Below are 27,624 nucleotides of genomic sequence, written 5' to 3'. Positions count from 1 at the left end.
CAACGAATACGATCTGCATACAGTATCATTCAATATCCACGAATACGATCTGCATACAGTATCATTCAGTATCCACGAATGCAATCCGCATACAGTATCATTTATTATCCACGACTACGATCTGCATACATTTTTGTGAATTGCAGTTTAAATAGACTTCATTAATTCAATGTTCATTCAGATAATATTGAAAAGGACTTCATTAATTCAATGTTAATTCAGAGAACATTGAAAAAAGACTTCATTAAAGTCAATGTTAATTCAGAGAATACTGAAAAGGACTACATCCACTGAACTTCAGTTCAATGAATATCAAATTAATTCCTATGTCTACATACATTAATTGCAGCAGAAGTTGCATGTACACTGTAAACTTATCTAAGTATAGCAAACCTAAAGAGCCCTATCGCATAGGTCCCTAATATCTACTCCAATTTGCAGTATTATTATTATTTGGCTCGATTTCTACTGACACTGGTCTTTTATAATTTCTACTCTACAATGCAGTATTATTACTATTTCTCTAATTTCTTCTGGCTTCGGTCTTGCTCCGTTTTACTCTATAATCAGCATTGATACCGTTTGGCACCATTTTTTCTGGCTTTCTTTCAGTTTGCTTCGAAGCCTCCCTCTATCGGCAATGCAATGCCATTAAGACTGGAAGCTTTGTCACTTAAAAGGAACACAACTGCGTCGACAACATCCTCCACATCTGAAAAGAAGACGGTATTCTGCGTGACTGATAATACATACGTTTGGCATAACCATGAATACAGTTTATCAGTACGTATAGCACTGGAAATTGAAACATAATCCTAGCAAGTGTACTTGCATGATATTCAGTAGCAAAACATCGAAGTGTACTCACCAAGTGGAATTACTTTGGGATCACATGATATTCCTAGAGCAAAAAAGTGCAATATGCAGGGGTTACTTTTTCCCAGTAAATGAAAATTAATGCTTGTATATAATATGCTTGGGATAAAGCTAAACGTGTTATAATCTCACTATGCTCGTGAATGAATCCTGTACTTTTTTAGATAGTCTGGGAAAGAGTTATGTTGCCGTCCGCTTTGTTTGGCTCAGAACTCTGGTTTAATATGACGCGTTCGGGCATTGAAACATTGCAGAAAACACAACAACGATATTTCACCAGGAGACTCCACATTTTCCCTCAAAGGTCGCCTGTCGGATCTACTGCAGCATTCTTGGGGATGATTTAAATAGAAGCTCGCATCGATAAGCAAAAATTTGTATTCCTAGGTCACATGTGCAGAACACTGACAAACTTAACTGCTTAAAAGTTTTTCCTATCGGTTCTTGGCAATTTTAACCCTCAGCATAGATACAATTCTTTTATATCTGATAGAATACTGTACTCAAAAAGTGTTATTTAGAACGCTATCTCAGCGACTTTATTTTCACTGGAAGATTTCAAAACAAATTAACATGAAAAAACGTAACTGGGACAAGAATACAAGTTTTCCAGGAGAGAAAACATTTAATGAGTATCAGAAATCCATCGGAGGGATTCGGTCGACTCTTAAAAAATAATCCATGACTAAAAATGCATAATTTATAGAAAGTCTCTTACACAAACCTAAGCAGTAAAATATAATATGGGACATAAATTCGTATTGGAGGAATGTAAGCAAGGACTGGACTGCATCCCCTACATGGCAAAACAAGAGATTACCGTATTTAACAAATTGCGATAAATTGTCCCTTAGTCTTAGACTATAAAATCGTTCTGATGGAAAATCTATTGTCGTAAATGCCGCCGGAGATTCGCTGTGATTTCTGTGATCATTTTGATTATGATAGACTGATTATGCTACATGGTGATTTAGACGATTAGGCTATTCGGAGAGATTGGAACTCGACGCATGGATTTGTGTGATAAGACTATCATTAAGATAAATTATATTATATATTCCATTTATTTGAGACTTTACACAGAATAATAAAAGAAATAATTGCACTGGACTGCAAAGCGAGTAAGATACTATTTTTGTGTAGTTGTATTTTCAATAGTTGAAACATACTGTTTAATACTGGTATTCATTTATTTCTCATTTTGCTATTCGATGTAATTTACAAGGTTTCTTAAGTAACGAATTCCCTATTTTCGTGACTGTGTAATTCATTGCATTTCTTCTTTAACTTATCGTAACCTCCTAAGACAATGGAGGAATAAAAGAATATCAATCAATCAATCAATCAATCAATCGGGTGAAAGGTAATATAGGTTAAAGCCATGAAATGTGCCTGCAATTGTACTGAAATACATTTTAAAATAGATATGAAACAAAGCTAAACCTCACAAAATATTTAATATAATGTCCCATATACAAACTAATCGCTGAAGAAAATGCCAGAAGAACTAAAAGAAGGATTCCATGCATATGTAATATGACTTTTCTCTTTATTACATCCAAAATGTAATAAAAATACTAGCTATGTAGATATAACAGCTTAAGAGATGATGCAGTTATATTAACGCTTTTCCTCTATCCACATATTGCAATTCGCACGTTTTAAGTTCATATTCTTATACATTAAGTAAACACGAGTACGTTTATGCCTCAGAACAACCTCAAAGGCGTCTATGGTCATTGAGTTTATAAAAAAATGGATGCAGAAATTGCGAATTTTAGTAAATCTGGCTGAATTATTTACCATCTCTGAATGCTCCGCGTTTTCAAAGGAATTTTTATTTAGTTTTGACTGAAAACATGAAGATGCAAAAGAATGGCAGATCTTTGACATGTACCTTTGACAACATGTATCTTTGACTGTATGTACCTTGGACAACATGTACCTTTGACTATATGTACCTTTGACAACACGTACCTTTAGCTACATGTACCATTGACTACATGTACCATTGACAACATGTGTATTTGACAACACGTACCTTTGAGTACATGTACATATGACTATATGTACCTTTGACTACATGTATCTATGACAGCATGTATCTTTGGCCACATGTACATGTTTTAAATACCTCATCCTAACGGAGGCTTATGGGAAATTGGCGACTCAAAGTTTTTGTGTGCGAAATGTGCATGGCCTCCTAAAAATAACAACCCAACAGCACACAAAATTATTTATTTTTCAATTAACATTAAGTATGTTTTCAAATTAACAATTGCGTTGCATTTTACTACGATGTGTAAATAGATATCAATAACCTAATGATATACTATTATTTACTAAATAAGAATTGTCTTGTGCAAGAAATATTTACTTACCCTCCATTGCTATCAATACTTATTTACAGTGCATTTATAAATAAAAGTACACTTTTAAGTTTTGTTAACATTACAAAATGATAATGAAATATATACACCTTGAAGCTGTAAATAAAATTAAATATAGCCATTGTGGTGTTTTAAAGGAATTAAAAAATAACGTCCATTTGTTCCTATTCTATGTGATGTTATTGCAGCTAATTTTGGTGACGGAGCATTCACTGTTCGAATTACATTCTCCAAAAATCAAATGTGTACTCACCTGGGAATCTGTTGAGTGGAATCCGGGAAAGGTAATATCCCCCTATCTCAGGAGTGGTGGCGGACCATTTCCCCATATCGGTCGATTCAACAATATGGGGGTGTACGGAATTGACACGGATCTAAAGACCAAAGAAAAATTTACTCGGGATCAGTTTCTCTCTCTCTCTCTCTCTCTCTCTCTCTCTCATGGCATATCTTTATATAGTGCAATCCATCCAAGTTAGTCATGTCTGTACTATTCGAATATACAATAAAATATAAAAATGCATATGCCTCAAATTTAATCAAGGGCTACACTTATATATATATACACTTATATATATATATATATATATATATATATATATATATATATATATATATATATATATATATATATATATATATATATATATATTATATGATAGAATTTTCAGTAAAATGTTTAGGATTGAAATTTTCTCTAAACTTTACTGAAAGCAATTGTTCACTAAATTACATTGAAATCAATTGCATTTATTACTGCACTACAAGTGTGTTTTATTTTAATAAAGATTGTGCTTTTCTGGGAAATTGTAAAATTCTATGTCAGCCAATTTCGTGCTGAGCAAGTGAATTCCTTAAAACATCAGCTGTTACAGCAGATTGTCTGTCTGATGACGTAAACAGACTGTTACAGCAGTTGGAGCAAAGGTCAATCCATTTTTTCTGCCTCCTAGTAGAAAACACAAGCTGGCTGACTCTCTCTTTTTGGAGCAGTTTCCGAATCTCCTGGACTATGGAAATTCGATAGGTGGCAACCTGATTATTCTTGGAGATTTCAACTTTCACTTTGACCGTCCCGGAAACTCAAATACATCAAAACTCATAGATTCCATTAATAGTGTCTACCTCAAACAGTCAGTTAACCAACCCACCCATAAACATGGTCACATTTTAGACTGGATTCTTCATAGACCTGATGATGACATTCTACGGTCCTCCCTGGTATCCCATGACCTTGCATCAGATCACCTCTGCATTATATGCCATCTTGACATATCAGTCGCTAACCCTCCACCTTTATCTACTACTAAGAGAAACCTCCGTATGATAAACAGAACCAAATTAATGCACGACATCCAAGCTAACCTAACAACTTGCTTACCTCCTACCGCAGAACAACTCGATAACTGTCTGCGTTCATTACTTGACAAATATGCCCCATCTACCAAGTGCAGAGTATCAATTCAAAAGTGTTCTCCAAGGTATAGCAGTGTTAGGGACCAGCTTCGCACTGCTAAAAGAGACCGCCGTAAAGCTTAGATGCTCTGGCTTTCCACCAGGCTCACTATTCATAAGCAACTCTATGAAGTCGCTAAGAAGAATGTCACAAATATAGTCCATGCAGCGAAATCCGCCCACTACACTACTATGATCATGGAAAGTTCCAGCTGCAAAGAGCTCTTCGACATTACTAACAAGCTAATGTCAAGGAACAAATCAACACACTTCCAACTACCTTCTCTCCAGTCGACCTTCCGGACATGTTTGCAAATTTATTCCGTGACAAAGTACAAACCATTAGAGATAAGCTTGACACCACAATTTCAATTGACTCGTCGTCACCATACAGTTGGGATACAGAATTTGAGCGGCAACCATTAGCAGCATTTGAACCTGTCTCTATGGATTTCGTACGTACAATCGTGATGAAGAGTGCACCAAAGTCATATGAATTTGATCCAATTCCAACATCACTGCTTCTTGAGTGCTTAGATCCAGTATTGCCTTCACTAACTGATGTTATTAATACCTCTCTCTCATCTGGGGAATTCCCATCAGTTTTCAAAACTGTCATTGTAAAGCCTCTGCTGAAGAAACCAACACTAGACCATAACGATTTTAAAAACTACCGCCCAGTTTCTAATCTCCCATTCATTTCAAAAATCTTAGAAAAGGTTGTTCTATCCCAGCTTGTATCTCATCTAAATTCAAATGGTCTTTTTAGCAATGTACAATCTGCATATCGCCCTTGCCACAGTACTGAAACAACTCTTCTAAAAGTAGTAATGACATTCTCTCTGCGTTGGATAGCGGAAAGATTACAGGCCTCACCCTCCTTGATTTGTCTGCAGCATTTGACACAATAGAATATGATATATTACTTCACCGTCTCCAGCATGTATTTGTCATTCATGATCCAGCCTTACTGTGGTTCAAGTCCTACTTGGTCAACAGGACACAAATTGTATCTGCAAATGGAATACACTACAGCCCAGTTGATCTATGTTGTGGTGTTCCACGGGTCCGTTCTTGGGCCTGTTCTCTTCATTGTATACACTCAGTCGCTCTCAGATGTCATAGATCATCATCCAGTGTCTCACCAATTGTACGCTGATGACACCCAAATATACAAATCTAGCCACCCAACTGACGTTGATGCTACCATCCATGGTGTAGAGAGGTGCATTTCTGATGTACCGGAAGTACCAAAACAGAACAAGAGGTGGACAGATGAGTAACAGAGACAACACTGAATTGAAACACTCTCACTTAAGACTTTAATTTCGTATGACGATAGTCATTGGCAACTGTGAATAGGTCATTGACTGTATTTGTTCAAAAGAAATTGCGATTGACAAATTTGTCCATGAAATTCTTGAATTTGTCAATGTCAAGTTGATTCATGTCTTCCAGATCCAGACGAACCAGTGAGAATGGCTGGAACAGAATTTGGTATACTGGATGATGTTTGACGTATGCTTGCACGCATGTCGCTGAAAAGTCAGTAGCGTTCATATTCTAGCAATATTGTATTATCATGAGTATAAATTTTGTTCTATGCAAGGTAGTCATTGATACAACTACGCTAAGAGCAGCAATGACAACAGGCCTGTATGTAAATTGTTACAATATATATATATGTTTGTGGTGATATTGCTGCGAAAATCGGGAGACTAAAAGGAAACACCATGGACTATATATCCGGGGGAAAAACATTTTCCCGGGTATCATTGTTGTGGTCGTGAAACACGACTTGATATCAGACTTGACGAAAGCAATCAATCAAAACCAGAGAGAATTTCCAGCAAATGCGATTAATCAAGCGCGAAAAATCGTAAACGCACATGTTACTCAGATCGCAACTTGGCTAATTTATCAATCGTTGTTATTGACATGGTTTTAATCGCGGTGTCGCTATCGTTCACGTATTTCTTCGTTGCAGCGTCATAGTCTGATGCTAGTTCACTCAGAATGACAACTATATTCCCGGGTGTTCAGTTCACCAGTCATTGTAGCGACGGATTTACTGACCCCATTTTTAGATAGTTTTTATCTTACGATTGATATGTTTGAGTCTTCAGCATCAGTAAATACCGGGAATTTCAGCGAAACGTGATTGGTAGTCGCAGACTTTGACCGTGCCGCGTTGCTGGTAATCATAAACCCTGTCCCATTTTTTTGTTTTTAAACAGCTTCCTGTTGATTTTTTTCAATGCCAGGCCGGCAACTGATCCAACGGCACCAAGTGTGGCATTCTTTTCAACAGCTGGAGCTCCAGCGGAAATCATTGCTGGTAACATCGTAATAAGTGGCATTGTACCACCGGTCTTTGCTGTATCGTTGATTGCATTCGCTGAAAGATCAAGTGGTACACCGGGTTTTGATTTCTTGACGTCATTGTAGTGTTTGAGCTGACGTTCAGTCAAGGATAGTATATTCGTGCCTTGCAACGGCGTCGATCACAGCGATATATTTTGTTCCACAATTCTTCTTCGAAAATGTATGTCTACGACAGATTGTCTAAGCAGATCCAGTATTTAAGTGAGAAATAATAGATCGGATATAGCGTTGTAAAATCCCACTGAGATATATACAACATTCTGATCGCACCCTATTTATGTTATCAAACGATGTTACGCAAGTGTAACATGTTTGTTATCTAAATTCAGTAGCAACTTTTCGGATATCTCTAGATGTCCGTTTATTTGTATAGAAAGTGTGCTAACTCCAAGCTTGTCAAACACCATTGGATTTCGCGTATGTGCATCTACTCGGACGTTATCCTGAAGCGCTTTGAATATTTGTCGTTGTGCTGAACTCCCAGCGTTGATGCTATATGCCATGTGAATAAACCAGAAACGGTACCTTGAATGCTGTTTGTGGTCATCGTCAAACACGACAATATTGATTTTGACGACGCTATCCATGCACGAGAGCAACCGTTTTCTTCAGTTAACGATGGCGTCATTGTTGGCATCCACAACGATAGTTTAGTCAGTATCACTTTACCAGCATCAACCCCAGATGGGCGCTAGAATGCATCGTTGTCAGTGTATTTTCGAACAAGTACAACAAAATAAACAAGAAACGGTACTTTGAAAATGTTATGTGCTCATCGTCAACTACGAAAACATTGATTTGCTGCCGCTATACTGAAAGAGAGCAGACGTTGATATTCATCGAACAACATGTGATGTATTCTATTTAAATCAGTCATTTATATGGATTAATGAAAAGATGATTGCCAGCACTGTTCCTAATATAAATCGATTATTTTATGTGCAGAGGATACTATATGTAATTGTATATGATTGGAATTGATACAATCACTTCATAGTGTAACACTGCATGATAGGTTTGACCACAATACTATCTGATGACCGGTCAAAATCCGGACAAACTTATCCTGATTTACAGTGTTTAATAAGACACGATATGAACATTTTTAAGAAAGGAAACTAAATTTATTTCTGCATTATTGTGATGTCCAATGATGATGTGTGTAAAAATAAATAAAGACAAATAAAGCAACGAAGAGATAAAGAATCGAAAATATAACAAGGAAAATAAACTAGAAAACCTGAATGACTTAGAAATTAATTCAGCGGAAACTAGATATAAATTACTACACAAATATAAGCAAATAAACTATCGCCTCTGAGCCAAGGCGCTGTTTCTTGTAAAATTATTAATAATAAAAGCATATGGATAACGTCAAATAATGTATGTATGTCGGTTCAGTCATGAGAGATTACAAGGTAGCAATACTGTGTGGGTAATAAATGATCACATACCTGAAAGGTGCTTATATCAATAGAATCGCTATCTATTTTCTTTAGCAAAGAAATTTCTGTATCGATGATGAAATGACACTTGACTAGATATTTGAAGATCTGCTTAATTTACTCAACAAATAACAGTAATTAAACTCTCCCCTCCGAGCCAAGATGTTATTTCTAGTAAAAGTATTAATAATAAAATAATTAAACATAAATCAATACCGACCTTATGTGGTCCCAGTTCATTCGCCATGACTTGGGTCAAACTGTCCAATGCTCCTTTTGAAGAGCAATAAGACGCCATGTTCTTAACGGCCGTTCTGGAAGCAACACTGGACACATTGACAATAGCACCTCCATCTCCTCTTTCTACCATGCTTCTGGCCACAATCTACAACATTAAAGAGAAGCTGTTGGATTTTCATGATATAAGTTACAAAGAATCAGAAAAGTATATTTAGATCCCGATTATCAAATTCTGTACGGTTAGATTGGATGTCCTCTTTTACTTGCCACTGAAAAACCGTGCTAGTTGTGATCAGAGCTCTTGCACAGGTTCCATATATTTCTCAAATGTTTAGTATGTGAATGGCAAATGGTGCCCCTTTTACAATTAGATACTCTTCAGTGTCAGAAAACGGTTTTCGCATGCTCTTACTTTGGAAAGGAAGGACAGCACAAGCGATACCACATAAACGGGCTGTTAAGTTTATCAAGACCTTTATTGAAAATCGTTCCATAATCCATTATTTAATTATGTAAACACCATTCGTAATGAGAGGTCCGCTATTAAAGTATGCAGAAATGTTCTCAAAACTAGCTCTTTTCCATGTCGTTGATTTAAAACAATACATTGTGTTTAAAAAAAAGCACTTTGTAAAAGAACAATGGCAAATTAGACAATTATGAATGAAATTACTTAAAGAACGTATCACGTATAATCGTTACCTGAGAAACGTTGAAGACAGCCTTAAAGTTGACATCTAGAACTCTGAAAGAGGAATCAATATATAGACAGACAGACAGATAGATATATAGATAGATAGGTAGATAGAATGTTTATGAATAAATAACTGTTACTCATCAAATATATATAATGTATTATTTATTTAATATAATAATCTAAATTGATAAATTAGTGATGCTTCTACACTATCTTTAGACTTTACAATATTTTTAAATTTGTATCCTTTCTACCACCATCCCATTACTAAATACAATAAATATTGTTTGTTTTTTTTTCAAAAATATGTTATTTCAAGGAATGAAAATTGAATTATATCTTCTTCTACAAATTTTTAACAAGAATTCCAATACTGTTCTAATTTGCAGATTAAAATTTAAATAATAAAGAAAAAATATAAAAGTAATGTAATATAATATCTTTTTTAAATGGTTACAAAATAAATAACATGAGAAAAGTAATTTTAGGATGTAATATATATTTTTCATTTATATAATACTTTTGTATTTATATATTTCTCCGTATTCATTTACGGAGTAATAGTTCACCACAATACTAACTGTAAGCAACACATCGAAGCAAGAAAATCCGAAAAACCCATTAAACGTATTAATGAATATTATCCAAAATTTAGAATTTAGACCATATGGATAAGCTGTAGCATGTTTCCTTTAACAGTCGTTCCATTTCCAAATTAACAATATCTATCCGCTGAACTGGAAAATATTTTAAAGTATGGAAACTGTCCAACGACATGTTATTGTATTGCTGTATTGGGGTTTCCCGCCATTTCTCAACGCTTAAATATGCTATTTATGGCGGCCAGTTTAACTGGCGGAAGAAAAATCTGTGGAAAACCCAGGTAATTGCCACCGATCCACGAGAAGATATTAGCAGCTGTCTCACATACCAACATTGACTGAATCCGAACCCAGGCGAGATAGCAATAGTCCGTTAAAGCGACCACTTAAGACCACTCGGCCAACACAGCACAATGAGATGAAAATTGTTGATTTATAACAAAATTATGAACCTCAAAGATTTCCTAATTAGTTCTAAACAAATAAGGACGTAGCTTACGAAGGGTTCATCAACTAAATGTAATAGATTTTTGCAATACCCAAGAAACATTAAGGATGCATTATGATAATAATTGTGCGACGTCATATATTATTTATTTGATCACCTATAAGAAATGTGGCATACAATATATTAGACAAACTAGTAAACAAATATATAAACGCATGAGCAAATAAAAGTTTGATAAATAACTACCGAGTGTATCAAGTCCCTTGCATGGTCTCCTCTTGTTTCATATTTGAATGACTATTATTAAGTTTTTTTAATCCTAATATTACGCCATGCAGTGCAAAACAAATGATTCCAATTTCAAATTCCGAACCAAGTATACCCAAACATATCAACAGAATTCCCTTAGAGAGGTTCCATTGTACGAAAATAATATATGCTGTCATAATATCTTGAGAATACAATTCATTGTGATGTCTGTTCCTGTAAATTGTCTAAATTAATCGGCTGAGAAACATCTATCCAGGATAGAACCATGCCCCACCCCCAATAAGCAATAAGCTCTAACAATGCTATAAACGGAGACAAATACAAAAAGCATATTACTTAGGCTGACCATTATATTTTGACCATTTTCGGAAAGCGACTTGGGAAAGGACAAAGAAATGCATAAATAGAAAGATTGGTTGGAGTGTTCTTTGGATTAAATATACTATGAATTTGTTGCAAAAAAATAACAATAAAAGAAAACCACGGAGAGAGAACATTGTGAATTACTTTGCATTTCGCTCCTTGATACGCTTATATGAATCCAGACAAATTTCAAGATAAATGTTGACAAAGAAACTACTTTTCTATCTCATCATGGGTCAAAGTCATGGCGGAAAAAGAAAACATGCCAGTGTATATGGACTAAATAGGGATGTATCGGCATAAAGGAAGATTAAAAATGAAGAGCCAGAAAGGCCATTTAATGACGTTAATGAAGAAAGTCATAGCGAATAGTAATTACTTGTCAAGATCTTCTTTTGCAGCCTCTAGGAAAGGAGACATAATCAGGATCGCGGCGTTATTCACCAAGAGGTCGATCTTCCCGACGTTGTCTAGCGCATGTCTTGTGGCTGTCCAATCAGCAAGATCCACCATGATTGTCTGGATCCCAGGCACCTAAAGTCAGTCACGGTCATGCAACGTTATGACAAAGCAAGAAAGCGTTCGTTATGATATCGAGAACTGTACACGTTACATAGGCAGATGGGTATATAATTGGTGTTGAACTTAAGTACGTGTACCAAAAATTTACAGAACCAATAAAGCTACTTAATCTCTGATATGAATCTTACTTAACAACATTCCTTTAAATATGGCAGCATGTCCATTGCCTAAAGAAAACAAGGCACAGAAAGCAACAATCAATATGCATTTCCTCAGAAGTAGGTAAGGCCCAAACACTTACATGTCCAGGAGTAAATGCTGGTTAAAAATGTTAACCTCAAAGCTTTTCTTTTTTTTCGGGGGGGGGGGGGTGGTATTTGGGGACCTTTCTTGGAGGAGGAGTAATAAGCTTCTACATCTGAATCGATTCTTATTGTGGGGGAGAAGACTCATGAATAGATGGAAAATCCAAATTCATTTTGAAACATGGATGTTGTTTCATCTTAAAAGTATGATATTATGATCGCGTTCGTCAAACACATTAAACAATACCATTAAGATTGGTTTTTTCAAATATTACCAAAAAGAATTAAATATGAAAGACCATCTGAACGTGTTTCTAAGACGAGGTTATTGAACTAGAAGCTAATCAAACAAATACATATGTCACCTCTTCTTTCACCAGCCCCCAGTAGCCATTGTAAGCATTATTATGTGGAAAAAATATTCAGACTACAGAGACCTTGGTTCCACCTTTAAATAAAGATTTTTACCAATTTTGAACGTCTACATTTGATTTATGTAACATTTTAAAAGTTATAATTTTAACTTTGATTTGACACTATATACCATTATTGAGCTGACATATTGTGACACTACCTTCATATCTACCGGACATCATAAATATGAAACTAAAACAGAAAATATTGTATGTCTTCTCAATTTAGAGGTTCTAAGTTGATAAAATATTGTTATTTTTTATATTAGGTTTGTACAGAAATCATTGTTCTCAACATGTGTTTGAAAAGATATTATTGTATAGCCTAGAAGCTTCAATTTGTAGGCTGTAGTCATATTTGCCTCGTGACAAAGAGCGGTAGAAAGTTTATTCATTGATAACTACCTTCATTAACCACTACAGTCTAGACACATAGAAAACATGACCTAATTTCGTTTTTAATTCACATGAATAATATACACTTAACCTATTTACGATCACATACCATAACATTAAATGTATAGTCGTTAATATGGAAACATCAAAACCAGAACTTATGTACAAACTGTCCTAGCAACGAGTGACAAAGGTCATCATCAATTTAATGCTCCAAGCATGCGCAGTGCCTGTGAAATGAACATCAAACACAACATTTAACCTAAGGCAATGAAGCGCAAATTCTGTTCGAAATTGACTTCCTTTTCAAATGAATCAGTAGTGCCATCAAGATGCACCCACCCATCCCCCAAGATTCGTCATTCTTTATAGACTAGTATACAGGGAATATGAGAAGTGCCTGATCATCAGATAAATGTAACAAATTAGCCTAACCCAGTAAAACATAAAAATATAGGTCACTGTGACCAGTTTGGGTATGGGTCTTGTACTAACAAAGGTGGATATAATAATTCGGTTTAATGTTGTTAGTTGTAGGGTCACGCCATTTTTCAGCATAAGATAGGCTATACATGTCGGCCAGCATAAATGGTGGAGGAAGAACCCTGAAAAAACCCGGGAAGAAATACCGACCCACGGGAAGCTACTGGCAAGCTTCCTCACATACAGGGATCAATCGAATCCTAGACTCGAACACAAGCAGACAGAGGTGAAACAGCAGTCATCTGTAATGGTGAATGCTTTAGACCACTCATCCTCTCGATTTAATGATTAAAGATTTAATAGTTAAATAACACACATTAACCAATTTCAGTCCAATGTGAAATATAGGTCACAGTGACTGTATCTTGTGGATACAGTACTCTTCAAGATACATCCCCTCACCATGATTCCAGGCAGAGCAGAACTACACAGTGGATAAAACACCAAAGCGATCATTTGTTAAATGTAACAACTTTACAGAAGGCAAGTAAAATGTAGGTCACAATAACCTTTTGTTGTCAGAGTGTTTTACTGATATGGATAAACACACTCATCTAGTTTTATTGATTCTTGCATGAGGGTAGTTGAGGCTGGACCCAGGGCAGTGAAGTATGAAAAATGGGATAAAGTGGCCTTGGTTTATGAAGTGGGTGTGGTACGTATCAAGATACATTACCTCACCACATTTCAGTAGGACAGCATATACAAAGGGCATAAACACCAATTTGGACAACAGATAAACGTCATAACATGACATAAGTGATGAAGATAGGAAACGTAGGTTGTAGTTACCTTCCTTTTTTGAGGTAAGGGTGTGGCACTGTTAGAGATATATGCAGTCATATAATTTGACGATTGGGAAAACGGTAATTACCGACGAAGGCAGAAAAAAGGTACTCTTGTTTACCTGTATGGGGATGATTTCCGCTTCTCAGCACATGACCGGTTATATATGGCGGCCAGTATATTTTGTGAAAGAAAGCTATGACAAGACTCCGGAATGAACGATCTACCCTGGTGAAGCTGCTGGCAAGCTGTCTCACATGCCCATGATGGCCGAGCAGAGATTCGAACTCAAGCAGATAGACGTGAGATGTGTAAGTTATTTGTAAAGCGTGCGTTTTCAACTACTTGGTCAATAGGGTAATTAAAAGTATAAATCAGGGGCTGAAACTGTGTGCATCCATGCCATATCAGAACTTTGTATCATTGGACGTATTAATTGTTTAACATGAGCAATGTCATTGCATGTTTCATAGCCTTTCGAAACGGACTGACGGTAATAGCTTTAATTCACTGCAGAGTTATTTCCCCTTAGTCGTAACTTCCGCATACTTATGAGGGGCAGGTAATGCATTCGATAAATTTAATAATTCTAAAGCTTTTTAAAAACGTAAGTAATTTTTAAACTATTTAACATAATGAGGCTTCCATGAATGGAGGATTGAAAGTTATGAATCAACTGAAATCTCTATATTACCCTAATTCGTGAGAACTAAACAAATCATGTTTACCTCTGGACATAAACAAACAGTCGTTATGTATGGTAACCTCACCCCACACTACTCTATCATACCTCATTTTTCAGGCTCTCCAGAGTTTCCTGTGTCTTGCTCAACGCCACGCATTCTGCTCCGCATTCTGCCAGTTTTTTGATGATTCCTCGGCCTATCCCTGGAATGAACGGTGAATAGTATTTTATTTATTTTTGGGGTAAGTCTCAGTTCGTCGGAAAACTATATGTATCCAGTGCACTGACTGACTAAATTAAGTATTTGGATATGTCTTAAAATCAATCTGATAGCCGTAATGGCGTCACCCCAATATCAATTTTTTACAAAGAATCAAAACCTATATTATCTCACGCAGATTAGCAACCTGGCAGATTAAAATAATTATATACCTATATCTCTCATATAGTATGTTGTACAGCAACGACGTGAAACCACAATTTCTGATAATCGAATTGGTTTTATGAAACAAAATTCAACGAACGTGCCTTTAGAGAAACGGTAAACTATTATTTATTAAGTGAAGCATATTAAAGGTTAAGTTATTGGATTTTTAAAAAAAAAAAAACTTACATCATATTAAGTTACGACTCTACATAATTCTCGCTCTAATTAACTTGCATGGGAACATATGTACTCCGCTCGTTGGGGACATGCTGTATCGAATTCATTCCTTATCCCCAATGGAGTAAGGCAGAGCAATGATTTTTCGCCTCCGATATTTCATATATACCTACAAAATTTAAATCTTAAGCCGTATCGATTTTACATGAGGCTTCATTTTACACCTAATACTTTATATCTTAATACCTAATACTTTATATCTTAATACCTAATACTTTTATATCTTAATACCTAATACTTTTATATCTTAATACCTAATACTTTATATCTTAATACCTAATACTTTATATCTTAATACCTAATACTTTATATCTTAATAATTTTAGTATTAATAATAATCTGTCATTGACAAGTACAGCTATTAAACGTCTCAGGAAATTATTAAAGATGAGAACCTTATGCATTTGAGAATGATTTCATCTATAATACACAAAAATCAGTATGTGTTTTTTCTTAGGTCCACTTATCTTAAATTACCAGCTATTCCCTCTGTGCCCTAATACGGCGATGCGCATGTCAATTTGCATACATATTCATCTCATCATCTAAACTCCACTACGTACGATGATTAATCTTTCATGAGACATTACAGATTGTTTGTATTTCAATTTGAACTCTCTGTGGTAAATTTAGAGATCGTTCTTGGAATACACAAACTAGATTATTCGGTTCCTATTACCGCATATTTCATTGTGTAACTATGTGGAAAATCGAGCGTGAATAGCTAAAAAGAAAATTAGTCTTCGTTTACTATTAAACCGTCTAAACTCTGCCGTGCTGGTAAACAATAATGTATTTAGTTTTGCTTATCTAATATTAACGTATGTGTTTTCACTAATGGTATATATATCTAATAGTCTGTATTTTCTCTTGAAATCTGTAAGTTCAGCAAAAATCACTTGATGTCAAATGAGCACGGAAAGAATCGCAATCAAAGTCGCTGTTGTCCTTTTGAATTATAGGTATTGATTTTTCTTATATATGAACCAATAAGTTGTGACGATTTTCTTCCTTAAAATTAAGAAATGTGATCTTTAAAATGCTAATTAGACATGAGGCACTTTGTGATGGATAGGTACCCTTATCTGCTTGGAAACGAATCATTAATTCTCAAGAAAATACAACTATGAGAGATTGCCATCCTCGCTAGTCAAAGTTCCGATATATTATCCTTATCTACACCTTGGCGGATTGAACAGGTATTTTAGTGCTTTGACCTACCGACATTTATTGGATTTCATGAGTTTCCTCCCTTACTATGTAATTCCAACTAAACAGTAGCCTCGCGCGCAACAGTGGTGCATTGTACATCGGCCGAAAATGGTGGAGACAATTAGCTTGAAAAGAAAACTTTGTAAGTTTAACATCGAAAGAATGCCTACGTACCAGAGAGAAGCTATTACGTGTTTATTTGAGTGGAAGGTATTTGCACAAAGATAGGCAGTGGAAAATTGCTTACTTATGAGTTCACTATAGTTGTGTGTTTCTCTTGTCTCGATCAAATTTGTTCAAATTTGAACAACATAATTTTGATTGGATGCGATGGCTTGCATCCAAAGAAATTCACAGCCCCGAAGCACAGAAATATCTGCTCGATACGCTAAGGTGTAGACAGGGTTAAAATATCGGAACTTTGGCTAGCGAAGCTGGTAGATTACGTGTTGTACTTAATCTAAAAGGTTCAGTTGGTATAACGGTACCAATTGCGTAAGTCCAGGTGGGCCGAGCTTAAGGTGTAGATTGCATTCAGAAATAAAGAACAACACTAGCTGTGATTGGTGCTTTATGTAAGAGTTGTACTTTCTGTTAGGCTGTTAGGTTTTTAAAAAAAAATTGTGCCTCTTGGCAACATGTGAGATTATGTTAATTCCTATCTAGATCATATTTTGTATTTTGTATGATTTTTTTTAAATATGGTACACATGTCTGAAGCTGTGTCTGTTGTGACTAGATAGTACTAATATTAGTACCCTTACTCCTACCTCGTGGACAGGGTACTAACATGAGCATATACGTGTCAATGGAGCATGCCGGATGTGAATCACAACCGGCGCTGTTGTGACTAGATAGTACTAATATTAGTACCCTTACTCCTACGTCGTGGACAGGGTACTAACATGAGCGTATACGTGTCAATGGAGCAAGCCGGATGTGAATCACAACCGGCGCTCTTTTGGCCTAATATCAACAATTTGAACATATTCCTTGCATATAATCCAATAAATTTAGTAGTCCTCTTATTTAATACCGAAAGTATCAAAAATCATTGTAGAAATAGGTGTAAAATCTTGTTTACCTTTTTTATCCGATATTTTCGTTTAGATCGTCCGCCATATTAGTTCAAATAATGATTACTTCCGTTCTCAGCCTAGTTTGTTTGTGTGCCATATAAGAACATTGAGGCCTTATTTGGAAACGTAAACAAATCGTAGTAAAAATTTGGCGCGGTTTGAGTCAGAAATTCTGCGCATTAAAAGTAAATACGGCTTGTCGGCAACTTTGAAATTCCACCAAGAAGCCATTATTATTCGCCACTTTATTGATAATAACATAGAGTAGAATATCCCAAAATGGTCTGGCAAGCCTTAAGGAGAAAAGGGGTCACAGCCAGAATCTCTTGTTATCTGTCATGGCGGACACGATGAGGTTAGTGTAACCATGCCAATTTATTTCATCGTGTAAGGGCTTAATAAAATCAAACTAAGCTAAACTTATTTCACAACATGATTATACTAATGTAGTTGATTTCTGCACTTTTGTTTTTCTGACTTTATTGATGATTTTTTTTTTGTTCCATTGCATGATATGGGATCAGTTCGTAGCCTTAACCACAACAAATCAAGTTGAGGCTACGACATCGTAGCTAGTGACTAGATAACTCTTACCCTTATCTAGTTCCAGCAGAGGTTTCTCTCTTAAATGCAATGGAGTACCTGGTTTTGTCCTTGTCAAATTGACAATCCAACACTGCTCTCTAGAAAAGTGTGTAACCTGTACCCTCAAGTAGGATAGAAAATATATTTATTTCCCCAAACATTAGCATTAAGATCTATGGAAAAACAATTGGTACCGTGATACCAGTTACCATCAACTCAGGTATCATTCCACGATCTAACTTCCCACAAGAGCCTGTTTCTAAAAATAGCCACATCCACGCTAACCATACAATATACCGATTTCACCCATGACTTCACACACGCTGAGAAGCTTTCAAACTTGTAGAGAGGCTCTGGAGGGATAAGAGAATAAAGTGTGTATTTCAAGCAATTAATGTTTCTATTCATTGGTAAAATAATGCTCATTGCTGGAGTGAGGAAAAGACTATCAATCCCAAATTTAACGCATAATTTCGTAAATGGACATGTATCAAAATTTCTTAACTATACGATATGATGTGCCTTTTTGAGATATTTTTGTTTGACTTCATCTGTGTATTTTAGTTTTTAGTTTTTTATTTTTTATATCATACAGGTGGGTACGGTATTAAAATTCTTCATTAAAGCTGTCCCTTGAACCCTTAAGAAAAATTGATATTATTTATTAAGTCAGCCACATACGTTTAATTTTCATTTTCTTTGTATGTATGTAAGTAATTTGTATGCATTAGCCGCATTTAATTTCCTTTGTTTCTCCAAATACCACTCACTGCTGTATGAAAGACTGGGTTTAGGGGAGGTAATTGAGTTTTGACGTCTTTGCTAGAGCTATTTCCGTCATACCAAAGTTGCCTATCTTGGGTTTGACCTGCTAGATATGAGAAAATTATAGGGATCGTAATGTATATGCCTGCTTTTATGTAGGTGTCAAGCTCTGCACCCTTATTTTAATGATTATTTTTGATATTTCAAGACAGATACATAAATACAATTGCATAACATGTCAACATATATTATTCAAAGTAATTTAATTACACAGGACCAGATACACTTTGGAGAAGTCATACATACATGGCACCAATGAAACGGCCTTGCAAACAAAGATGCATATAGCACTTTGTTGGCTATATTGTCGAGGAGAAAATGAAAGTTTTAGCACACCGACTTTGTTTCAACCTTCATGACCCCACCGTGAACTTGTGACCCGAAGAAAGCATACCCACAATGAAAAAAGCGTGTAATCCAAATGCCCAGGACATATGTCATAGCTCTACTCTTCAAGGCAAAACAAATCAACGTTTAGATTTCCACCAACAATGGTCCAAATATTTCTATTTTTTTAAATAAAGGATGAACCATCCCAGACATCGGTAGTAGTAAATGGGGGCACTTTACCGTCAATGGGAATTAGCATTACAGAGACCCCTGGGTCAGATTAGCGTCAAGGGAAATTTAACATGGAGAAAAATCGTGGGTCAGATTAGCGTCAAGGGAAATTAACATGGAGAAAAATCGTGGGACGGTTTAGCGTCAAAGGAATTTAAACAGGGTGGGACTTTATAGCGTCAAAGGAAATTGAACATGGGATTTTTTTTTTATAAATTTTTTTAAAAAAGGGGTAGGCAATGGAAAGGCTATCTCTTTTCGAGAAATATGGCTGGCCCTGAAAAGGGCCTTTGGGTTTATGTTAATATTAATATCAACATAGATGGCATCTGTCACATCTTCTTCTTCTTCTTCTTAAACTCCTTCTAACTGCCGGTCCATACACAAGTACCCTCTTGAGACATCCTTGTCTTTCTATGTAAACTCTCCTCATCCATTGACTAGTATCTGTCCTATCAACAACAGTCCACTTGGACCTGACATACATGAGCATGTCCGTCCTAAACATCATGGAAGACACAAGGGTGGATGACTCAACTGTGGTCCACATCTTGAAGCGACGAGAATAGGTGAATCAATGCAGTGAACTGCGCTTATTTATAGGTACAGGAAGGATTGAAACAGATTGAATTCATTCACCAATCCGAACACGCGTTACAAAATTCAGTCAGCTCGCATCCAATCCGAAGAGTGCAGTCTGTGACGTCACGTGGTCTATATAGATTCGTTAGCGCTTGTGTGCAGTCAATCTATGCGACAGTGATTCAACATGAAGGAAACTCAGAAAACGATCCATTGGGGTGCACCAGCAGGGGAGACTGCCCAAGGGAACCCGGACTTACTTTCAGAAGAGGTACATTGGGATTTTGTGGATTTTCTTACCTCGCAAGAATTTGTTCCGGAACCTTCGTTACCTTCTTCATTACCGCAAGTGGAGAATTTTAGACAGAGACAGAAAGAAGAATTGGAGAAATTTATGCAACGACAAAAGGAAGCGGAACAAGCTTTTCTCCTACAGCAACAAGAAGAGGTAAGAAAAAAACAACAGCAACAACAGCAAGAAGAAGTAGCAGCAAAGAAACAAGAGGGTGAAAATCAAACGGCTACGGTACTGTTGGACATTTTAGCGGAGTTAAGAAGTCTGAAACAAATGTATCAGACTTCTTTATCACGACCGAAGAGAATACGACCTTCCCGAGCTAAACACGCCAACCCTGTGACTAAGCCTGTCGTACCACCCTTAGTGATTTCAACCCAATCATCAGAAGTAGGCCTTGGCCGTGGCAAAGGCTTAAGGCAGTTAAAGTTGATTGGTTAAACTCACTCCTACACCATAAAGAAAAAAGGTCCTTTTCAGGGCCACTCACATTTCTCGAAAAGAAATACAATTTCAATTTGCCAATAACTCAAAAATAAACCCCACCCATTTTACCCTTATAGTACGTGTCTGTGTATGAGTGCTTGGGTGTAGCTTCTTATTTTAAAATCAAAACTCAAAGACACTTACCTTATATCATTCATGTATTCTTTTATCCATTTTTTACAATCCAATTCACAATTCACCACAGAACACTTTAAAAAGTTCGTACACTTCTTCTTTCTCCTTGTTTAGTCTCTCTGTTTTTTGAATTTCTTCACCGTTTTTTCCTCATTTTCTTCCCTTCTTCTTTTCTTCTCCTGTTTCTTTGCCTCTTTTAAATAGAATTGTCTTCTTTCTTCCTCTTCTTCCTCTGAAGAATCCCTCTCTTCTTTCGAAGAATCCCTCTCTTCTTCCGAAGAATCCCTCTCTTCTTCTGACTCCTCTTGTTTCTTTTTTGGGCAATCTGGAGACCAATGTCCTTTTTCTTTACAATAATAACAGGTATCTTGACTTTTGTCTTTTTTAGCCCCTGTTTTTTTTTCTTTTTTGACGGTCTGGACACTCTGAAGACCAATGCCCTTTCTTCTGACAGATATAGCAAGTATCTTGACTTTTATCTCGAAAGGAAGGAGAGTAGTCCGTCGGCTGGTCTGAAGAGAATTTTCTAATGACCCCTCGCAAAGCTCTGACGAAACGTTCCATCTGGGTAGTCTCTTCCATCGTTGTGCTCGGCTTGAGAGTGAAATGAATAGTGAAAGGACAAGACACACACCCTTTTTATATACGCTGGTTTGCCAAGACTATAAATTAGTCTATGGTGTTTAAACTTGAGTCATTTGACGTTTTGCACTCAAGATGAAACGATCCTATTCATTCGAGAAGAAAGAAGAAGAAGAAGAAAGTAAGAGGCAGAAACGTGATCTATCGCCTCGTACCAGGGCTGAAATCTTGGCACAAATTCATGCCAGTGATTTTGAAGAGGACATGAGTGAACCAGAATCCGAACCCTGTAAACCAAGTCCACCACCCTTAGTCAACCCTGAAAAGTACTATTCCATTAGAGAGACGGAAAAGCGCTCCTCTAGAAAATTTAGAACCACGGCTTACACCTACACGGTGAAGTTTAAAGATTTCAAGGCCGACGTACCCTTGGAGAAAGCAGAAGGGTTTATCACCGAGATGTGGGATTCTTTGCTCACCGCACTCAAGCGACAATGTCAAGCCAAAGAAGACGATCGCTTGACACTATCCATAGATCACGACGGTTTGAAATCCCCTGTTTGGATCGAGTTTAGCAGACCCGCAGAACTGACCCCTTCCAAAGTCATGGACAAGATACAACAGGTGCAACAATCTAATGACCAGTTTGACATCACCGATGGTAAAGCCACACTGAAAATGGCCCACGTCTCTCCTCCTCAAGGGACAGGACGCAAAAAGATGTTATTGGTGGACGACCTTCGCAACACCAAAACGAGTCTCGTCCGAATTAACAACCCTCAAGACCAGATGTGTTTAGCCCGTGCCATCGTGGTGGGACGAACCTATGCCAACAAGAACGACACGGTAGAATGGAAAAGAACCTGGAACACTATTCAACAATCCGACCGAGCCAAACAACGAAATGAAGCAGAACTCCTGTTACAACAAGCCGGACTGTCCAAAGACACACCCTGTGGCATTCCTGAGATGCAAAAATTGCAAGATGCCCTAGCTCCACGCTACACCTTGAAAGTGCACCCTCAAGAAATGCGTGGAACTCTGTTGTTTCGAGGCCAAGATTTTAAGGACGGAAAATACATTCATGTCTATCATCACGATGACCATTTCGATACCATTACCAGTATCACTGGATTCCTGGGATACAGTTATTATTGTGAGAAATGTGACTATGGTTATAACAATCGAGAGCAACACAAGCATTGTGGAATGAAATGCCCAGGATGTTTGGCCTTTCCACCCTGTCTGAGCGAAGGACCAGTGCCTTGTTCGACTTGTTTGCGCACGTTTGTCAGTCCTACCTGTTACCAACAACATCTGAAGACGCAAGGTTCACAGCAGAAATGTGCTTGTCAACTCTTGAGATTGTTGTGCGCTACGTGTGGACAAGGCATACGTACCAATAGTACCAAGGCACACGTATGTTCAGGAAAAAAAAATGTCACATTTGTCACCGCATCGTGGACTTGGAACACCAATGCTACGTGCAAAAATATCAACCCCCACTAGAGAAAGAGGACGGTCACAAGAAGAAAGGCAATTTCATCTTTTTCGATTTCGAATGCATGCAAGAGACCGGCATTCACATTCCTAATTTCTGCGTGGCTCATCGAGCGTGCGAGAAGTGCATTCAAGAACCTATCTTCAGTCATTGCCCTCACTGCAGCAAGATTCCCGGAGGGCGTGAAAAAATCTTGCGGGGACCAAACACGTTAGCCGATTTTGCCCAATGGGTCTTAGACCCCATCGACAAGACGTGGAGCCAAGAGGACATCGAACGTTACGGAGATTGTCATCGTCATGCCACGGTGATGGCTCACAATTTCTCCGGATACGATGGACAGTTTCTTCTCAGATACTATACGGAACAAGGCACCGAACGTCCTAAAGTCACTTTGAACGGAGCCAAAATCATTTTCATGCAAGTGGGACAAGTACAGTTTAAAGATTCGATGAGTTACTTGGCCATGCCTTTGAGTCGAATGCCTAAAACGTTTGGAATGACAGAAATGGCTAAAGGGTACTTTCCACACTTTTTCAATACGGAAGCCAATCAACATGCCGTTCTACCCCATTTACCTGAGGCTCACTATTACGACCCCGACAACATGCGTACCGAACAACGAGAAGCTTTCTACGCTTGGTACCAGGCTCATGCCTCTGACTCCTTCGACTTTCAGGAAGAAATGTTAAAGTATTGTCGTTCCGACGTGGACATTTTACGACGTTGGTGTGGAAAATTTCGAGAACTGTTCATGGAACACGGAGGGGTCGATCCTTTGAAAGAAGCTTGCACCATTGCCAAAGCGTGTTCCTTAGTGTACCGCCAACGATTCATGCCTGAAAACACCGTGGCTGTCATCAGTCCTCAAACGACCCACTATGTCAAGCGTCAGTACTCGGTCAAAGCCCTACGTTGGTTACATTACTTGTGCGACAAGGAAGACAAATGGATTCAGCATGCCCGCAACGGAGGAGGCGAAAAGACCATCGGAACGTATTCGGTCGATGGCTGGGACTTGGAAAACCCCAAGATCGTGTACGAGTTTAACGGTTGCTTATTTCACGGATGTCCCGTCTGTTACCCTGATCGTGACACTAAAAATCAGTTTTTGCAACGAACCATGGAAGACTTGTACCAGGACACTTGTCAGCGACGCCTAAAGTTAGAACAGCAAGGATACCAAGTGGTGGAAATGTGGGAACACGAGTACGATCACCGTTTGAAAACCGATCCCGAGTTTAAACGCCTCGTGGAAAGTTACCAGTTCATGGACCCGCTGAACCCGAGGGATAGTTTGTACGGAGGAAGGACCAATGCCACCTGTTTGCTGTACCAAGCCGACGAAGAGAAAGGAGAAGAAATCAAATACTTGGACGTGTGTTCGCTGTATCCCTACGTGTGCAAATATTGTCGCTTTCCTGTAGGGCACCCGCGATTGTTGACGGAACACATCGACCTGAAAAACATTCGACAATACGAAGGCTTGATCAAGTGTAAAGTTTTGCCTCCCACGGACCTATACCATCCCGTCTTACCTCACCATAGTCAAGGCAAACTGATGTTTCCCTTGTGCCGTACTTGTGCCGAAACGTGCAACCAGGACCAACCTTGCCATCACAGCCAGGAAGAACGTGCCTTGACGGGAACCTGGGTCAGCGTGGAATTGTTCAAAGCTCTGGACATGGGATACCAACTGTTAGAAGTGTACGAAATTTGCCACTTTCCCAAGACACAACAGTACCACAAGGGTGACCCTACTCAGAAAGGCATTTTCGCCGACTACGTGGATGCCTTTTTGAAACTGAAACAAGAAGCCAGCGGCTATCCTTCCTGGTGTCACACTCCCGAAGACCAAATACAATTCAAAGAGAAATACTATGCACAAGAAGGCATCTCTTTAGACCACATCGAAAAAAACGAAGGCAGGCGATCGTTTGCCAAAGTGATGTTAAATTGCTTGTGGGGTAAAATGGCACAACGACCGTGTTTACCCAAGACGGAATATTTGACAGAACCTTCCCGCTACTTCCAGATCATTCACGACAAAACCAAATACATGAAACACGTGGACGTCGTTCGAGAGGATTTGATCTTGGTCAATTACGAAGAAGATCTGGACTTTGTACAAGACGACCCTTTTGGAAATGTCATCATTGCGGCTTACGTGACAGCTCATGCTCGCTTAAAATTGTACGAAGCTTTAGAACTGTTAGAAGAACGCGTCCTGTACTTTGACACGGACAGTTGCATTTACATCCATCACCCGATTCAACAGCACCCTGACATCGAAGGAGACCGTTTAGGAGCCTGGACAGACGAGCATCCCGACGACAAGATTCTAAGTTTCGTCAGTGGTGGTCCCAAAAATTACGGCTACGAATACCGGGACAAACAAGGAGAAGTGCACACGACGTGCAAAGTGAAAGGACTGACTCTGAATCATCGTACCAGTCGAGTGGTCAACTTTGGGGTATTGAAAGAAGCCTTGCAATCGGGAGAGGATGGAAACTTTAAAGTGACCACCTATCAACCGAACAAGATTGTACGTTTACCCACTCACCACATCGTCAGTCGACCCTTGGAAAAAGTCTATCAAATTGTATACCAGAAGCGAGTGCGACTTCCCAATCACTTCACCTTACCGTACGGTCACGTCGGTATTGGTCTGTATATAAAAAGGATCCCTAGGCAAGATCGATAGTTCATTGTTCATTGAAGTAACTTACCATGTCGTTGACGAAGAAGAAACCAGATTGGTTAGGAGTCAAATGTTGGACATCACCGAGACCAGGGTTTTGAGGCTTGGACACAAGAGGTGGCCCAGTATGCACGAGAGTTATTCAAGGAAAAAAGTTACTTTTCAACCTGTGTTAGTGACGGTGCCAGAAGAACCCGTCACCCAGGACGGGACTGTCGTGGACAGGCCTGAAAGACCCTTTCGGGAGGACACTTGTGTGACCTTACCCCCTACTATACAACTGGTTAGAACTTTACCCAAAACATGTTGTACAGACACTTGTGTTTATTCCACGTTCATCGTTATCATGTGCCTTTTATTCTTGTACTTAAGCCTTTGGCTTTTATGTATTTTTGTCTTTCGTATTCATGTATGAAACATTCAATAAACGTGTTCTGAAAAAGTATATAAACTCTTGTCTTGTTTGTTTTTCGTGTCACAATTGACATTTCTCACACCATGGCTACCTCTGCTGTCTCTGCTCCCTCTTCCTCTACTGTCAAAGTCATCGACGAACACTTAGATCGTGCCAGTTGGGAGGCTTTGTATCTTCGCCATCCCTTTAACATGCTCATTGCTGGACCTAGCGGTTCAGGCAAAACCGAATTCGCCAAACGTTTGATCGAACATAAACATCATTTGATCGATCGGCCCCCTCAACGGATCGTGTGGTGTTACAAAGAGTGGCAATCGGCGTACAGCCTCTTGCGAGAAAGTCAAGGCGATTCCATCGTGTTTGTGGAAGGCATTCCTAAAGAAGACGATGGCATCGTCTCTGACTCCCGTCTAACCCATTGGGTCATTTTCGACGACATGTTAGGAGAAGACGAAGAAGAAATTAAACTGTGGTTTACGCGCAAAGGGCATCACCGTAATGCCAGTGTCGTTTACATCACCCAAAATTTGTTTCAACAAAGTAAAGCCCATCGCACCATCAGTCTCAATGCGCATTACGTGGTCTTGTTTAAAAGCCCTCGAGATAAATCGCAAGTGCAAGTCTTAGCCAAACAGTTAGGAACGCCTTGGCTGACTCAGGCGTACGACGATGCCACTCAAACGCCACACGCCTATTTACTCGTCGATTTGAAACCTACGACCCCCGAGGATTTGCGATTTCGTACCCACTTGTTTCACCACTGGTGCCAAGACGGAGGGCCTGTCCTGTACACGTCTCCGTCCTCGACTTCATTTCACTCCCCATGAAAAAAAATCTATAAAAACCTCAGACCCTTTTTCGTCTGTCTCACTCCAGTGCGAACATGACGTCCCTTCAGTCGCATCTTCCCGTCAAATTGATTCGTGCCTTGTATGGCATCAGTCGAGAAAAAGATCCACAAACACGAGCTCGTGTCTTAGAAGCTAGTCTAAAAGAAGTCTTACGATGGTTCACGGTGACGGCACGTCAATTACTCCAAGGAATCATTCAGATTCCTCATCAAACCAAACGCTTTTTCGATCGAAACAAAGTCGCTTTGGTCCAACTGGCCGATCCCCGCATCGACACTCAAACCAAAAAACAAATCATTTTGAAACCTGGAGGGAGCGGTACTCTAGGAGGGGTCATCATTCGCTCACTCTTAAGATGGGATCCTAATGCCCCCAAAGTTATACCCAAG

At 38.3% G+C, this 27,624-nt stretch overlaps 1 protein-coding gene across 1 annotated transcript in view; it reads right to left on the bottom strand.

Moving 5' to 3' along the window:
* Positions 1 to 291: 291 nt before the first annotated feature.
* The window catches only part of LOC149777761 (L-xylulose reductase-like), a 39,823-nt gene continuing 12,490 nt past the window's right edge, over positions 292 to 27,624 (bottom strand). The window contains exons 2-7 of the mRNA XM_089940442.1: positions 14,867 to 14,964; positions 11,551 to 11,705; positions 9,494 to 9,536; positions 8,772 to 8,936; positions 3,520 to 3,640; positions 292 to 712 (exon numbers count right to left, since the gene is read on the bottom strand). Coding sequence (XP_089796568.1) covers positions 609 to 712; positions 3,520 to 3,640; positions 8,772 to 8,936; positions 9,494 to 9,536; positions 11,551 to 11,705; positions 14,867 to 14,964 — 686 coding nt within the window. The 3' untranslated portion in view covers positions 292 to 608. The remainder of the gene's footprint in view (positions 713 to 3,519; positions 3,641 to 8,771; positions 8,937 to 9,493; positions 9,537 to 11,550; positions 11,706 to 14,866; positions 14,965 to 27,624) is intronic.

Source organism: Sinohyriopsis cumingii, chromosome 17 (genome assembly GCF_028554795.1).
Source record: "Sinohyriopsis cumingii isolate HCF-2022 chromosome 17, ASM2855479v2, whole genome shotgun sequence".
Lineage (NCBI taxonomy): Eukaryota > Metazoa > Mollusca > Bivalvia > Unionida > Unionidae > Sinohyriopsis > Sinohyriopsis cumingii.
Note: the sequence above shows the minus strand (reverse complement) of the source record. Positions and strands in the feature narration are given on the sequence as shown.